This window comes from Cucurbita pepo, chromosome 6, assembly GCF_057944985.1.
Source record: "Cucurbita pepo subsp. pepo isolate OVF chromosome 6, ASM5794498v1, whole genome shotgun sequence".
Taxonomy (NCBI): Eukaryota; Viridiplantae; Streptophyta; class Magnoliopsida; order Cucurbitales; family Cucurbitaceae; genus Cucurbita; species Cucurbita pepo.
In genome coordinates this window covers 2,055,363-2,071,080 of record NC_141803.1, presented here as the reverse complement: position 1 = coordinate 2,071,080, position 15,718 = coordinate 2,055,363, and the positions used below count along the sequence as shown (strand labels likewise).

The following is a 15,718-nucleotide window of genomic DNA, read 5'->3' as shown; positions in this document are numbered from 1 at the left end:
AAATTATTTAACATCACAAAACATAGTTATCTGCTTTTTTTTTTTTTTTTTTTTTTTCGTTTATATGTTGAGGAACATATTTTTGTTTCATATTTAATATTTCACGGGTTTCTTTGATACCAAAGTATAATAGAAATCAACGGTGTGAGATTAGTTTAAATGTTTTGCAAATTGGTCTAGATGTTCATGTATATTTAAAAAAAAAAAACTACGTAACTTTTATTGTAAAAGATTTAGCTATTATCGGTCTAATTCATAAAAAAAAAAAGAAAATTATATAATCATGTTGCAAACTTCTTTTTTTTATACATTTGATGTTTATTGGTGTTAATTTATAGTAATTTTACATTTTTTTTTGAATGATTGTTTATTTATTTGCTATTTTAAGTTAAACACATAGGATGTGATGTTTGTTTACGTTTAGGTAATGAAATATTAAAAAAATATAATTTTAATATGAATATATAAAATTATTACTCAAAAGGTTTGAACAACAAATATAATTAAAATTTAAAAAATAAACAAATACTTAAGTAAAATTTGAATTTAAAGCTAGAACTATTTATCCCCGACAAAATGGAATTCCCACTCAGCATTGGACGGGGCATAGGGCGATGATAGAATCCCCGTATCGAGGCCTCACCCACCAGTAAAATATCGCCACGTCAATTCAATACCTGGGTTTGCAAACGCAACGGTGGATCAGGAGTCAAAATTTGGTCAAACCTCTAAAATCTTTCTTTCTTATGTTATTCCATATTTTTCCTATTTTAAAAAATAAATTCCTTCCCACTTTTTTTTGGGTCTCTCAAAAAGGGAAATAATTGAAAAAAATAAAGAATAAAAAATAAAAAGGAAGGTCTGATTCAGAGATTTATCCATCGCGATCTGAATACTTCACACTCTCATGCTCCCGCCATTTCCTTTGCGCTTCACGGACCGGGTAAGCTTTCGTTCTCTCAACTCTGTTTGATTCTTCGATGGCTCTTGCGGTTCGTAATCACGGTGTTTCCTCCAGATCCATTTCCTAATTTTTCCGTTAATGAGTTTAGTTCATCTTGCTTATCTTTGATGATGCGTGCGTCGTTGGATTTGGATGTGAAATTTGCTCGATCTTCATTTCTTTTGCCGTTTTTTTTTTTTTTTTTTTTTTTTTTTTTTTTTTTTTTTATAATTTGAGTTCATTACGAGCTGTTTGTAGATGTCTTTTATTTGTGTTCTATGCTATCTTCTTTTAGATTTTTGGTGGTTCAGTCTCGAAGAGTTGGTATTTAATTGCTATTTAATTGCGCGTGTTGCTATTTCTATGCATGTTTATGTGTGGCGGTTTACCGTGGGGTCTAGTAACCATGGAGAGTTCATTTACTCTGGCACTAACACTCTTAATGCTTCACGTTTTTTTGCCGAAGTGGATCTAAATCCAACCATCTGGTTTTGGTTTTTCATGTCCAACCAACATGAAAGTTCATTGAATATCTGTTGCATTTTATCGCGAAGAAAAGTAGCGTGTCTTGATTATTAATTGAAATAAGAATCTATGGGAGCTTTGTGTTCGGGAAAGAGTGGTTACAAGTTGGATTATGGATTTCTGTGGTGTTCTGTGTAGGATTTGAAACGGATATTTATGGGAGCTTTGTAGAGATAGCTAAACGAGAACTGGGTAGTCTGACAGAACGATGCAAGACCTTAGAGCCAAAATCAGAATTACTGTTCTTATAGCTGCAACCGTATGGATCAGCATTGCTGCTACGTATGGAATTCTAAAACCAATTGCTAATGGTTGTATTATGACGTACATGTATCCAACATATATTCCAATTTCTTCACCGGTGGGCTTAGCGTCAGAAAAATATGGGGTGTATTTGTATCACGAAGGTTGGAAGAAGATTGATTTTAAGGAGCATCTTAAGAAACTTAATGGAGTTCCAGTCCTTTTCATTCCAGGAAATGGAGGTAGCTACAAGCAGGCAAGGTCTTCTTCTTCTTTTATAATATGGATTTCGCTGATTTTATATTTGCTTTATGTATTTGATTGAAAGTTAGAAATTGATTGTAAATTTTATTTTTTTTCTAATCTGTAGTAGTTACGCTCTCCTTTTGGAAAATATATATTTTTTATAACAGGTGCGATCCTTGGCAGCAGAATCTGATAGGGCTTATCAAGGAGGCCCTCTCGAGCACACTTTTTATCAGGAGGCTTCCATAGGAAAGGTAGGGGATGGGGCAGACACTAATTTGGATGGCCTTCAGTTGCCTGACCACTACACGCGTCGGTTGGATTGGTTTGCAGTGGATCTTGAAGGTGAACATTCTGCAATGGATGGTGGTATACTCGAAGAACATGCAGAATATGTAGTACACGCCATCCACAGGGTATTACTGTTAAAAGTTTTGAAATATAGTTGTCCAACAGATTACATCATTTTCTAGATTTTTTTCCTCTTTTCCACAAAATAAAAAGGGAGGGTGGGTGCATGAATGTGTTATATGGTTGGAAGGAATATTGTTCTATCATTCTCCCATTGTTCATTAGCATGTTCATCATTGATGACACTCATTTGTTCTTTTCGGGCTTCTCCATCCATTCCCGAAAATTAACTGGAAAAAGGGACAATGGAACTTTAAAAATAATGTAAGTGGTGGAGGCAGTCTCAAATAGAATGTATCAACATCTCTATAGGAAGCTATGAAAAAATGAAGCAAGAATATTTCTTTATTTTTAAATTAGCTTGCTGGAATTATATTTTAACAGCTTTTGGATGAGCCCAGCTCTACCAGGAAGCATATTTGATATTTTATCCATGATTTTCATTGGACACCCTTTTAAGGAAAATGTGAAAACACTTTAGATGGCTTTGAATCGTTTCTTTTTTTTTTTTTTTTGGTCTCTTGGTGCACGAGAAATGGGCGGATCTTCAACGAAAATTATGTTTCTTTAGAGGGCTTCCTTGGTTTAACTCTCTTATTGGTGCAAATGTTCACACCCTTTTACTGATTATAGTCTTTCTATATTATTAAACAATTGGAAATCCTTTTTGTAACCCACAATTGGTGGATTTTTCATGTAATTTATCAATGAATTATCTTTGTCTCTCAAAAAAATAGAAAAACAAAAATAAAAAATAAAACTAATATCTTGCTGGATTTTTTTCTGCAATCTTCATGATTGACTTGAATCCAGATGTTAGCTCATTCCTGTCTTTTCCTTCATGCAAGAATAATGCACATAATATCTGTTACTCAGTCGGTTTCGATTTTATTCTAATATAAAGGTTTCATGGTGTGGGTCTGTGCAACGAGTATTTTGTTAAATTCTCCACTTGGTTGCCAATTTTCCTTGTTATGCATGCAGATTTTAGATCAATATAAAGAATCTTTTGATGCCCGGGCAAAAGAAGGGGCTGCTGACTCTGGAAGTTCGCCTAGCAGTGTGATATTGGTTGGCCATTCAATGGGTGGGTTTGTAGCTAGAGCTGCAGTCGTGCATCCCAGACTTAGAAAATCAGCCGTTGAAACAGTTCTTACACTTTCTAGCCCTCATCAGTGAGTTACACTTAGATGATGCTGAGAGCATTTTTGGTTTGTTAATTTCATACTTCATTTGGGTTTCACATGTTTTTCAGATCACCTCCTCTAGCACTGCAACCATCTTTGGGTCGGTACTTCACTCGTGTAAATCAGGAATGGAGGAAGGGCTATGAGGTTCAAAAAACTCGAAGTGGGTATTTTGCATCTGATCCTCCACTTTCACATGTTGTGGTAGTTTCAATTTCCGGGGGTTATAATGATTACCAGGTATATTCACAACCGATTAATGCAATGTGGGACCTTTGTCTTGAATTATAACTATCATTTGGTCATTTAGGTTCTATTAAAACAACAGTATTTTTCTAATGCATATCTCGCTTGAATATTTATTAAAATGCATATTTGGCTTAGATACATAGACTGTATCATTTAACTTTTGATTTTGATGAAGGATTGTGGCCTTGGAAATTAGAAAGTCCAAAAGTTAACATTTAGCTTGGTGGGTCTTGGTTCATTTTGGAGGGCTTAAATATAACCGTACAAAAGAAACATCTTTGTTCTAAAGCAGAGGAAAGGCAAAAGCATTTCTTTTTCCAAGTATCCTTAACAGTAAGTGTTGGGAACACAGATTTTCAGGCTCCTGATGTTTCTTGGGCTTTTGACAAACGGTAAAGGGCAGTGTTTTTCAGCTTCTAGGTGGAATAAAATTTAAGTGTAAAGCCAAGCTTTTATGGGTTAATACGATAAAAGCTATTATTTAGGTATTTGGATCAAAAGAGATCAAAGAATCCTTGAAAAAAAATCTTTGAAGTGGAATAAAAAGGCAAGGGTAGTTCTAGTCATAAGTCACGCATCTTTGTAATGTGCCGCTTCAAGTTCTTTTTGCAATTATTCTTATATTTTTTTTTTCCTGAAAAAAAAAAAAAAAAAAAAAAAAAAAAAAAAAAAAAAAAAAACTAAACAATGAACCTGGCATGGAGGTAATCTTTTGGCTGGGAGGAGATAATTTTAGACGATGGATGAATGAATGGGACTTAATTAATTTCCTAGAGCTGTAATTGTGTGTGCTTTGTGAATTGTTTTGTAGTTATTAGGGCTTGTCTGTTTATGCCATTCTGTAAAATAGAAAATCTTTATCAAGGTTTGCTTTAAGAGTATCATGTTTCTGTTTAATTTATTGTTTTTCTTTATATTCAATGCATGTTGATTTATCCTTGTGTATAGGTAAGGTCAAAGTTAGAATCCCTGGATGGGATTGTTCCTCCTACACATGGCTTTATGATCAGCAGTACAGGTGTTAAAAATGTGTGGTTATCAATGGAACATCAGGTGATTTTGTGGTGTAATCAATTAGTTGTGCAGGTGAGTGATAATTCTCTTCAAGTTTGAAAGAATAAGCTGTCTTTAGATTGTTCTGAAAGTTTTCTTTCTTGTCTAGGTGTCACACACCCTTCTTAGCTTGGTAGACTCCAATAGAGGGCAACCATTTTTGGACACTCGAAAAAGACTTACTATATTGACGAGAATGCTTCATAGTGGAATGCCACAGAGTTTCAATTGGAGGTCCGAATCACGCACTTCTCAGCAAATTGCCCATTTTCCTGCTAAACACGTGGAAGATGCATCTGGTAGTTTGTTATATTGTTTTTGTGTATGCACATTTATGTTGCTGCTTATTCTCTCTTATAACATTCCATTTCAATTGATGGATCAAATTTTTAGTTATTGCATGTATCAATATTATGTTTGGGAATAAAAAAACAAGTTCACTTTCCTTTATCTTCATTTTTTTTTTTTTGGATAAGAAACAGTCCTTAGGTTGTTTCTGGTGTCCCTTATCTTCATGGATCTAACTAGTTAAGCATTCTCTAGACTTTAGCATGCAAGAGGTTTTTTTCTTGGTCTTTTCTATAAGAATTCTTTGTTCTCTTGCATAGGATCTGTGGTTGTAAATTAGAAGACAGAATCAGGATCAATGTTTCATGTATTCATTAGCTTTTCTTTGAAGTTTCAATACACAAAAAAGGTTGTCCAATACAACCTCTGTATTTAGAAGAATTATAGCAATAATGGTACATTGCAGGATCTGTGGTTCTATCTCAAGATGATTGTCCAAAAGACATTTATTGGAGTGATGATGGCCTAGAGAGGGACCTATATATTCAGACGAGTACTGTCACTGTTCTAGCCATGGATGGTCGCAGACGGTGGTTGGACTTGAATAATCTGGTTAGCTTCAGTAATAATTCATCTGCAGTCTTGAGAATTTTGACTCAACCTGTTATTTTTAAATTTCTTGCACGATGTTATATATTCCTGATGTGAGGTCTGTCCTTCAAGGCATTAATTACTAAATCCTTATAATATGAAGCATCAGGATGTTGTTTAAGAACTTTGTTAACTTTATTATCGCTCAATAATTTTAAGTTTGAGGATTTCCCCCTTCGAAATCTCATCTAAGTTGACACTACTTTGGCCATCTTCCCTCGCATTAGTTTTACAATATTTATTTCTTGGTGTACGTTATTTCCTGGGTACAGATTCTAATTTTTTATTCTCTGTAGGGGTCAAATGGTAAAAGCCACTTTGTATTTGTAACAAACCTGTTACCATGTTCTGGGGTTAGGCTTCATCTTTGGCCTGAAAAGGGAAAGTCTGCTAGCTTACCTTTAAGTAAAAGGGTTCTTGAAGTGACCTCAAAGATGGTGCAAATTCCTTCAGGACCGGCACCAAGACAGGTGCTAGTATTGTTTTCATAGTGGATCTTTCTCTTTCTTTGACATCTTTATACTTGTGGGCCAAACATATGACGGCTTGGGATTTTACTCTTCCATTGATTTGTGCTATGCTTGTTATAGATTGAACCTGGGAGTCAGACTGAGCAAGCTCCTCCTTCTGCTGTACTGATGTTGGGACCTGAGGATATGCGTGGCTTCAGATTTATTACAATTTCAGTTGCACCTCGACCGGTATGGATCTTAATGCAGTCTTTTATTTTTTTAGTTTCTACTTCCATAAAAAGAATAGCCATTCAGTCTTATAAAAAAAAAAAAAAAAAAAAAAAAAAAGTGTTCGGGGTTTTCCCTCTCTACTACAAAAAGTTTCTGAAGTGTTTTTCCGCGTGATTCCTTTTTTCATTCTTATAGATTTAGGTGGAATGCTTACAACCTGGTTTCTTCTTTGAATAATTTTAAGCGTGTGGATTCTACTTTTCTTTTCGTAAACAGAGCAAAATTAGCATTTCGTTTTACCAAAAAGAGCAATATATATTATTTAGTCGCATGTATTGTAACTATTTGATGTTCAGACTGTTTCAGGCAGACCTCCGCCTGCAGTTTCCATGGCAGTTGGGCAATTCTTTAATCCTGATGCAGGGAGGGTGGAAATCTCACCTTGGTCGATGCTTCTTTCCAAGTACTATAATGATGTAAATACCTCATGAAGATGCTTTCTTGAAGTGCTACAAAATAAGCTTAGTGTCTCACTTAGTATCAACTTGATGACTGGACTATTTTAAAATTAAATGTGGTGTAGGACATATTTATGAAGGAGGATCATTCCCTGGTTTTGAACTTATCATTCCCCATTAGCTTAGGGCTTCTTCCAGTAACCTTGCAACTTGAAACAACAGGGTGCGGAATTAAGAGTTCTGGACTTCCAGATGATCAAGCGGGTGATGTCGAAAACAATAGTAAGCTTAATACTTTCTTGCATATATTCTGTCATATTTTTTTTTTATGTATCTTTCCTATCTATAATGTAACTTGCAATGCATAAATTTATATTTTAGACGTGGATTTCTATCTTTCCTTCATTTTTTGTCTTTGTTTCTGTTTTTTTGAACATTGACGAAACTTTTCATTGAATAAGTGAAAAGTGACTAATGCTCAAAGATATAAACTCCACAAGAGAGCAAAAAGATAACATAATGGAATACAAAAAGAAATAACAAAGAGAGAACAAAAAAGGTTATAGGTTCAAATCTCTTATCTCCACTTGTAGAACTCAAAATACAAACATACATACGTGCACACACATATATATGCCATACATATACATATGCAAATTTCTTATTCTCTTGGTTTTATACATCCTCTTCCTCGTGGATGGGAACTTTGATGAATATTCTAGTGGGATAAGTATAAGATGGAGTTTCCTCTGTATTATCTTTGAACAAGAAACAACTTGTTGGTTATATAATAATAATAAAAAAGAATGTTCAAGGGTTACAAATCCCCTGCGGGAGGGAAAAAGAAAAAAATTACAAACAACCAATTCAACCATTTAGAGATTAGCCATGAAAATATATAAATATTTAGAGACCAAAGAATTTTTCTAATATCTTCTTCTGAAAGACTTAGAGAGCTTGCAAATGAATGATGAAGCTATGGATAAGGCTCTCTCCCGAAACTGGAAACTAATAGCTACTTCAAACCTTTCAAAGAAAACCTGAACTGATCACCAACCATCAAAAAACTTCGAAAAAATTACCTTTTTAGTCCTGAGTTTTCAGCAATAGGTGCATTTGGTCCCTAAGGTTTCAAATTGTACGAGTTTTTGAGTTTTTAAGAATAGGTCTAAAAGGTCCCTGAATAATTTATTATTATCATTTTTAACCTCCCACCAGCTGATTGCTTCTCCTTGAAATTTACATTATCATCTCTGCTTGTTCTCATTTACCATTGTAAGTCTTAACCATCCCATAAATCATTATTATTGCTAAATGCTATGAGAGCCATTTTTACGGAGGTTGAAAGAATTATGATAGTCTTTTTAGGAGACGGAGTGGAGTTCATTTCCTATTGGTTTGCTTTACATAAGTTGATTTGTAACTAGGACCTTTCTTTAATTATTGACGATTAGATGTTTTCTTGCTCATTTGGCTTTTGCATGCTCTAGCCTTGTACACATTTGAAAGGAAAAAAAAGAAAAAAAAAACAGTTTCCCAAGTGTTTCCAGCACTCTTAATTGTAAAAGTGGACATATTATGAAAAGAAAATGACGGGAGGAAACTGACATTCGTTTGAAAGATCTCTTATTATTCCTCAATTTGCTGTGTAAGTAGTCAAAATATCATGTATATACACTTCATATTGCGATCATTGAAGAGCACAAGTTTCCTAACTAAGTTTAGGGTTTAAACTTCGGCAGTGCTCATGTTGTCATGACTGCAAACTTCTATTAGGTATTTTATTTCTGCGACCCATTGTGGACTTGTGAAAGGAACTCCCTATTGTTGAGAGTTGTGATAAAGCTAAAATGTCATTTGCATGTAATTATTTATCCACCCTGTTTCACTTTCTTGATAATCCAGGACTGTGCAGACTGCGTTGTTTCCCACCTGTAGCACTTGCTTGGGATGACATATCTGGACTTCATATTTTCCCAAATGTTCAGAGTGAGACAATTCTCGTTGATTCCTCACCAGCACTCTGGAGTTCTAGTGCAGGATCTGAGAAAACAACCGTTCTATTGTTGGTATGAAGTTTCTCCAGAATTCTTCTTTTATCTTTTCTTATGTAATAATAATCTGAAAATTTGATCTTGGTAACTCCTTTCATCTATACAGGTAGATCCTCACTGTTCATACAAAACAAGCATTGTTGTTTCTCTCAGTGCAGCAGCTGGTAGATTTTTACTTATATATAATTCACAGGTTAAAATCTTATTTGCTTGTATGTCCTTAATGTATTTGCTTATTTCTTTAGCCACTAAATGTTTACATTATTCCCGGTGAAAAAGAGTCCTGCATATATTTATTTTACTTTTATGCTTCATGGTTTATGACATTTCCTTCTCTCCTGCATTGGACAAATTCTTATAGATACATTCACTTGTGTACAAAGTTGGGATCGTGTGAGTCAAATGGAACTGTATTTGGTAAAATTTTGGACGATGTTCTAATTGTTACATGTTCCTGTGAGCTGTGTGGTAACTATAGAAAAAACTGATTGGAGAGTTTTATGGTGACTCATCTAGTCTTTTGCTAATTGCTAGCTGTTGAGTGCGACTCTTGTGTCAGCTGGCGTAAATGTTATTCACATTTATTTTTAAAAAGTAACAGCACTGAGTGCCAATCTTGATTTTCAGTTGTTATGCTTTTCAGCTGCTTCTCTTCTAGTATTCTTCCACCCTTTTAAGTCTATGATGTGTTTTTGAACCTTTTCCTTTCTCTCGTCTCTCACATACATGCATTAGATTTATCTTATGGATTCCAAGGATTTTTAAAAATCTTACATTATCCATTATTTTCTTGCAGATAGTTGGTTTCTGTATTGTTGTTATATTTTTTGCACTGATGCGGCAAGCGCAAGCATGGAATCATGATTTTCCTGTACCCTCAATGCTGACTGCTGTAGAGTCCAACTTGAGAATACCATTCCCATTTCTTTATTTGGTCATTGTACCGATTTTACTATCTGTGTTCCTTTCACTTTTAACCTCTCAACCATTACCTCCTTTGGCTATCTTCACCACAGTTTCAGTGGTCTGTTATTCGTTTGCAAATGCTACTGTCATTACTATGATTTTGGTATCCCAGCTGATATTCTACGTTATGGCGGTTGTGCATGTTTTCATCAAGACAAGGTCAGATTGTTACTCCATTGTACAATTCATAGAACTGGAACACTAATTGAATCGATTATATCTTGAGCATTTTCTGATAATAGAAGAAACTTCTTAACTGAAACTACATTAAGGGGGGAGGGTAGGCTATTTGAAGGTCGTTGTAGCAAGGTATTGGTACTGAATAATCATAGGTCATGGTATGCACAATGCAAACAGTTTTGGTGGTCCCTATCATGGTTGTAACCTTCGTATTTGAAAGTAGTAGTCAAGTTAACTTTCAGAGGCTATGAATACCGTTTATGTGTTTACTAAGATTCCAACTATGATTTCGCGTTCGCAATTTTCAGAATAAAAAATCTCTACCATTGAATATTTTCTTCTTTAAATTTTTAACTGCTGTCCTTGGTATTTTATTCATGCTGTTTTTGTTCAAGGAATAAGTTTGATTCTACCTGAATTATTTGGTTATCTTACTAGCGAGTACATTAGGCATCTTTCTGAAAGCCTATTACTGCTCATGGGCCTAAATGATTGGCTGAAATGTTGCAGGTGGCAAGTGTGGGAAGGAAATGTCAGCTTTGTACCGTTTAGTTGGCTTAGCAAACTCTTTTCACGTTTTCAATCATCAAAGGTATGATTTTATCTTTGATAACAAATGCATTTAATTATTCACACTTCAGGTACATTAGAACTAGATCTTCGCTAGACAAACCAGACTTGTTCAAATGTTTGTCATCTTTATTTCAAGTCATCATGTGTTGTGTGCTTCGCTCAAGTTATCCAATAACTATAATATGCAATCACCTTCACTCATATTTCAAGCGTGTTTACATTTACCTGGATAAGAGGTTGCATCCGGTGGCCTCTGGTTTGGCTTCCTTCAATAGTTCTTCCTCTCTGTCCTTGGGTTCTCGTTGACCCCTTACAGATCGTAAGGCATGTGAGTTTGTCAGTTTCCTCTCTATTATTTCTGCCTAGGTCACTTGTCTTGGGAGAAGGGACTTCAGATAGTGGGTTTCGAAGCCATTTGAGGAATTTTTCCTCTCTATCATTTGAGGAATTTTTTTTTTTTTTTTTTTTTTTTTCAGATTCTTTGCATCCATTCGCCCCCTCTGGGAGCTCCTGCGTTTTCCTCAATTTGAAAGGTTAAAATTCCTAAAAAAGTGTTTCTTTTCTTGGAATGTTTTGCGTAGGAGAGTGAATACTCAAGACCGTATCTAGGAGCTTTCCTCCTTAGTGTTATGGTCTCAATGATGTGCTCTTTGTAGGAGAGTGGAAGATGATCTTGACTATTTACTATGGACTATGATTTCATCAGCTCTATGTGGAACCAGTTCCTTAAGACTTTTGGGATTGTGTTGGCTCTTAATAGAGGGTGTAGTTCGATATTTGAGGAGGTGCTCTTGAATCCTCTTTTTCATGACAAAGGAAGAGTTCATTGGATTTTTTTTTTTTTTTTTTTTTTTTTTGTTATGTTATAGGGTATTTGGTTTGAGAGGAATAATGACATTTTTCGTGGGGTGGAATGGTTTGGGAAGGAACTTCGAGATACGTTTAAATGTATTTCCTCTTTATGGGCGTTTGTTAATACTTTGTTTTTTTTTTTTTTTTTTTTTTTGTAATTATCTCAGTCTTATTCTTTTGGAATGATGAGTTCTGTTCTTGGCTGATTTCCTTTTTCTTTTTTTTTTTTTTTTTTGTCCTTGTATATTCATTCAACTATCTCAATGAAAGTGTGGTTTACACACATATATATTGATATATAAAACTCGTATCGCTGTGAAACAAAAATGAACTGAAAGATCACTTTTGTGTTGGGTTTCAAATTTTCCCATTAAGCGGTACTTAGCGTGTTTGATGCAATGAACCTTGAGTATCCAAACAAGTTTCCCAAGTGCATCCTGGATCTGTTGCCATTAGAAACTATGCTATCCATGACTTGGTCTACCATATATGTTAATAGCTCTTAACATATTAGTACTTGAAAAGGAGCTTGGTCAAATTTATGTTTTTCATATTTAACGGAAGAATCTAATTCTGAGAAGCATAGAATTTGTTGTCCCTTATTGTCCATTAACTTAACTTTCGTCTATTTCGATAGTGTATGGTTATGATCAAGATTTCCAATTTGATTATCATCTAATTCATTTTACACTAGGTTATAAGGGTGTTGGGAGTCCATCCTTTACTGGCTACTGCACTTTCTGCTATTACCTTGGCATGCTTTATTCATCCAGCCGTTGGATTGTTTTTGCTACTCGTTTTCCATGCCTTCTGTTGTCACAACGCCCTATCCAGGTACTTGTCAGTTGACCCTTTTCATCATTATGTTCGTCTTCTTGTGGGGGAAACCTTAAAATGAATTATAGAAATGCAATGTTTTACTAAACCTGAAATGTCCAGGTACTTGTAAGTTGACCATTTTTATCATTATTTTCGTCTTCTTGAGCTGGAAACCTTAAAATGACTTTTCTAAGAAATGCAATGATTTGTTAAACCTGAAATGAATCATCAAATATGAAGTTCAAGATTCCACCAAAAGTCATATGTTGAAAGACTGCGATTGTACAATACTTGCAATCTTAGAGAATGATATGGTATAGCTAGGAATCTAAGAACCCTCATAAACTCTTTGGCTATGTAAACCCCTAATTCACAAATGCTAAAACCTCCCAATCAATTTGATTTTATTCCAAATGATTGTAACTCTTAGGAATTTGATCTAAACCTTATTGAATAACAAGACCTTTAGATCTAAATATATTCAAAAACCTGAAAACGATAAGGAATCACTCTAAGGAAAAGTAAGATTTGGATTACCTTGTTGATCGAATATCTCAAGGTAAAAACACTTGTTTGAGATTCGAATCACTCCACAAGCAAGATTATGTCAAGCTTGAATGATTCTAAACATGCACCCCACCTTACAAAGACAACATATATGCCTTTTTATAGCCTAAAAAAAAAAACCTTGATTTTCCATGAGGTATTTCCAAAGTTGTAAATTTCATACTTTATGACCATAATTAGCCACTATGTAAGTGTAACCTTAAAATAAATAAAAAAATCTTAAAATGGAAATGAAACACCATAACTCTAAATTATCATCCACCCAAAATTTGTAACCATCTAAGAATAAAGGAAATCCATCGTTCTTGAACTTCATATTGATGTCTTGGTTCATATGAAAGAAGCTACCTTCTCTTCTCTTATACCTGTCTACTCTCTTTTACCTACCTGAGTAGAGATTTTCAGTTTTTACTATGCCGATCCCAAGTGTTGCTCCATGTTTGTATCAGTTTTTTGACAGCTTCCTTTCGCAGCCATGTAAGAAGCAAAAAATTACAAGGTGGAAATGGTTCTCAACAATTTACATTTCCATCGCTCGATAAATTGAACTTGAAGGAGTCTATTGAAGACACCCTTTCCACCAGTCCTAGCTCTTCAAAAAGTTTTGCGGAAACACAATTGGAGATATTTCATCATTGTCACGGCTTATTGATCTTGCATCTTGTGGCAGCAGTTATGTTTGCACCTTCACTTGTTGCTTGGTTGCAGGTATGATTATGAAACGAATGGCTGCCTGAATCTGTTTGATAAGATATTCTTTTCATCTAAATGTTTAGCAGGCATAGTTCCTATATTTGACCATTTAAAAAAAGAAGAATAACACTTGAGCCATTGTATTGATTTGATAGGATAGAATGATTCCAGTATCTCGTCTTTGACCAAAAAAAAAAAAAAAAAGTTATCTGTTTAAGTGGATAAAGAACAAAAAAAACATTATTTGCTACATGACAGCATGGTTTTTTTTGCACATTCAAGTCAAGTTCCTGAATTTTTTGAGTTACCCTCCATTCTCCTCTCTAAAGAAAAACAGCTCTGGTTTTTTCACCTTGCATTTGAACATCTTGTGGGTTTTCACATTGCCTATTCTTTGGGGTTGCAGAGAGTAGGAACAAATCAGAGATTTCCATGGTTGCTGGATTCATTTCTTTGCGCTGGAGTTATCCTCCACGGTGTCTGCAATTCAAAACCCGAGTTCAATTCCTATTTATTTTCTTTCTTCGGTATATCTCGGAGCGAAATCAGACTGGACTTCATCTATTTAGTTGCTGGATATTATGCCTACATGTGTAGCCTGGCCTTGTCTCCATATAAAGTCTTTTATGCCATGGCCGCCATCGGAGCCATTTCATTAGCCTTGAGGATTTTACAGAGAAGGACTAGGGAGAAGGGAGAGCCCCATTTCCGGGGTCGAAAGCACTCTCACAGACACTGAGAAGACCAACACAAACACCAGCCTGTGTTTAAGATCTGGCATTAGACCAGTTGCTCCCGTTTTCTCGGTTCTCAAAAAAGGTTCAGATTTTTCATGGTTGATTTAGCCACTAAACTTGCCATAGATTACGTGCAACTGCAAAATAGGGCGAGAATTAGATCTTATGAGTGTTACAAGGCTGAGCCATTTTTACCACGTGACCATCCCAGCAGCTTTTATACTTTCTAAAACACATTTAGATGTATGTGTTCTGACATCAATTTGGAGAGTTTTCATTGTGTTGCGGCTTGACAGGTAGCTACTACTTCGTCCGTGTGTTGTAGAACATTTACAAAGCTGATTATGGGAAAAGAGGTACGCCATTTCTTTTGTGTTTTAAAAGAACTCATCATTTGCTTCGTTCACCGTGAAAAACCTGCATTGATTTGTAGTTTTGCCACTGATATTCTACGTGCCTCTTGTTTTGTTTTAGATTTTTTTTCACAATAAGAGTAGGGCTGTAGGGGTAGGGATTTGAATACACATGCCTCGTGTTTGTATGTGCATTAGACGTGTCAAGTTAATGGTCCTTTTCTTTACACCTCGATGTTATAATACCTCAACTAGTTGAATCATGCTTAAAGTTGCCTGTGCCAAATTAGAACGACGGTGGTAATATGCAAACAAACGTTTCGATAATAATTGCACTTTGAATATCTATTTAAAATGCAGCAATGTCTGTGTCTAATCATAATGCCCTCAACTTTGTTTCTCTGATTAATAGAATGATATATTATGGCGGCAAGCATGTGTTTCTTTTAGAATAAAAGTGGCTGCTTTGTTATGTTGTCATTTTCGCTTTCTCTTTCTTCTATCATTGTCTCAATTGTCGGTCCTAAAAATATCCCTTGTAGACAAAAATCTGTGTTGGAATAGGTGAAATTACGAAAAGGTTTAACCTTACTGATATATGTGACTTTATTATAGGCCGAGTTTAAAGGGCAAAATTGTCATTAATATAATGTATGTTGCATTAATTAGGGGTGCTATTGATCTAATTAGATATTGAACTTGCCCATTACGTTTAAAATTTAAATTGAATTAATCGAACTCAAGATGAACAAATTGGCAATTATTCAATTTTATAATTTATGCAATTAATTAGAACGAGATTAATTGAATCCACCAAACTTAATTGCTTGTGTGTTAGGATATATTATTCTATTAAATGAAGAGTGGCCCATATGTTGTAATGACTATGAATTAATGTCCAAAAATTGACAAAATCATTCAGAGTTGAGATGACAATCTATAAGATTTTTACTCGTATCTAATATAGAGTAAAAAATAGTACAATGA

At 34.8% G+C, this 15,718-nt stretch overlaps 1 protein-coding gene across 5 annotated transcripts; it reads left to right on the top strand.

Moving 5' to 3' along the window:
- The first annotated feature begins 786 nt into the window (after positions 1-786).
- On the top strand, positions 787-14,819 carry LOC111796836 (uncharacterized). Of its 5 annotated transcripts, none has more exons than XM_023679608.2 (19): positions 787-943; positions 1,607-1,967; positions 2,125-2,373; positions 3,353-3,543; positions 3,624-3,795; positions 4,753-4,890; positions 4,967-5,156; positions 5,633-5,757; positions 6,093-6,266; positions 6,387-6,497; positions 6,836-6,955; positions 7,063-7,219; positions 8,843-9,006; positions 9,098-9,184; positions 9,788-10,116; positions 10,648-10,729; positions 12,257-12,396; positions 13,422-13,656; positions 14,048-14,819. In XM_023679608.2, exons 2-19 carry the CDS (start codon positions 1,677-1,679, stop codon positions 14,378-14,380), a joined length of 3,288 nt encoding a protein of 1,095 aa, XP_023535376.2. In that variant the 5' UTR covers positions 787-943; positions 1,607-1,676; the 3' UTR covers positions 14,381-14,819. The 5 variants fall into 5 exon arrangements, with proteins under 5 accessions (XP_023535376.2, XP_023535375.2, XP_086980644.1 ...); XM_023679607.2 differs by having other exon boundaries at positions 5,612-5,757; XM_087124518.1 differs by lacking the exon at positions 787-943 and having other exon boundaries at positions 1,827-1,967; positions 2,144-2,373; positions 5,612-5,757.
- The last annotated feature ends 899 nt before the right edge of the window (positions 14,820-15,718 follow it).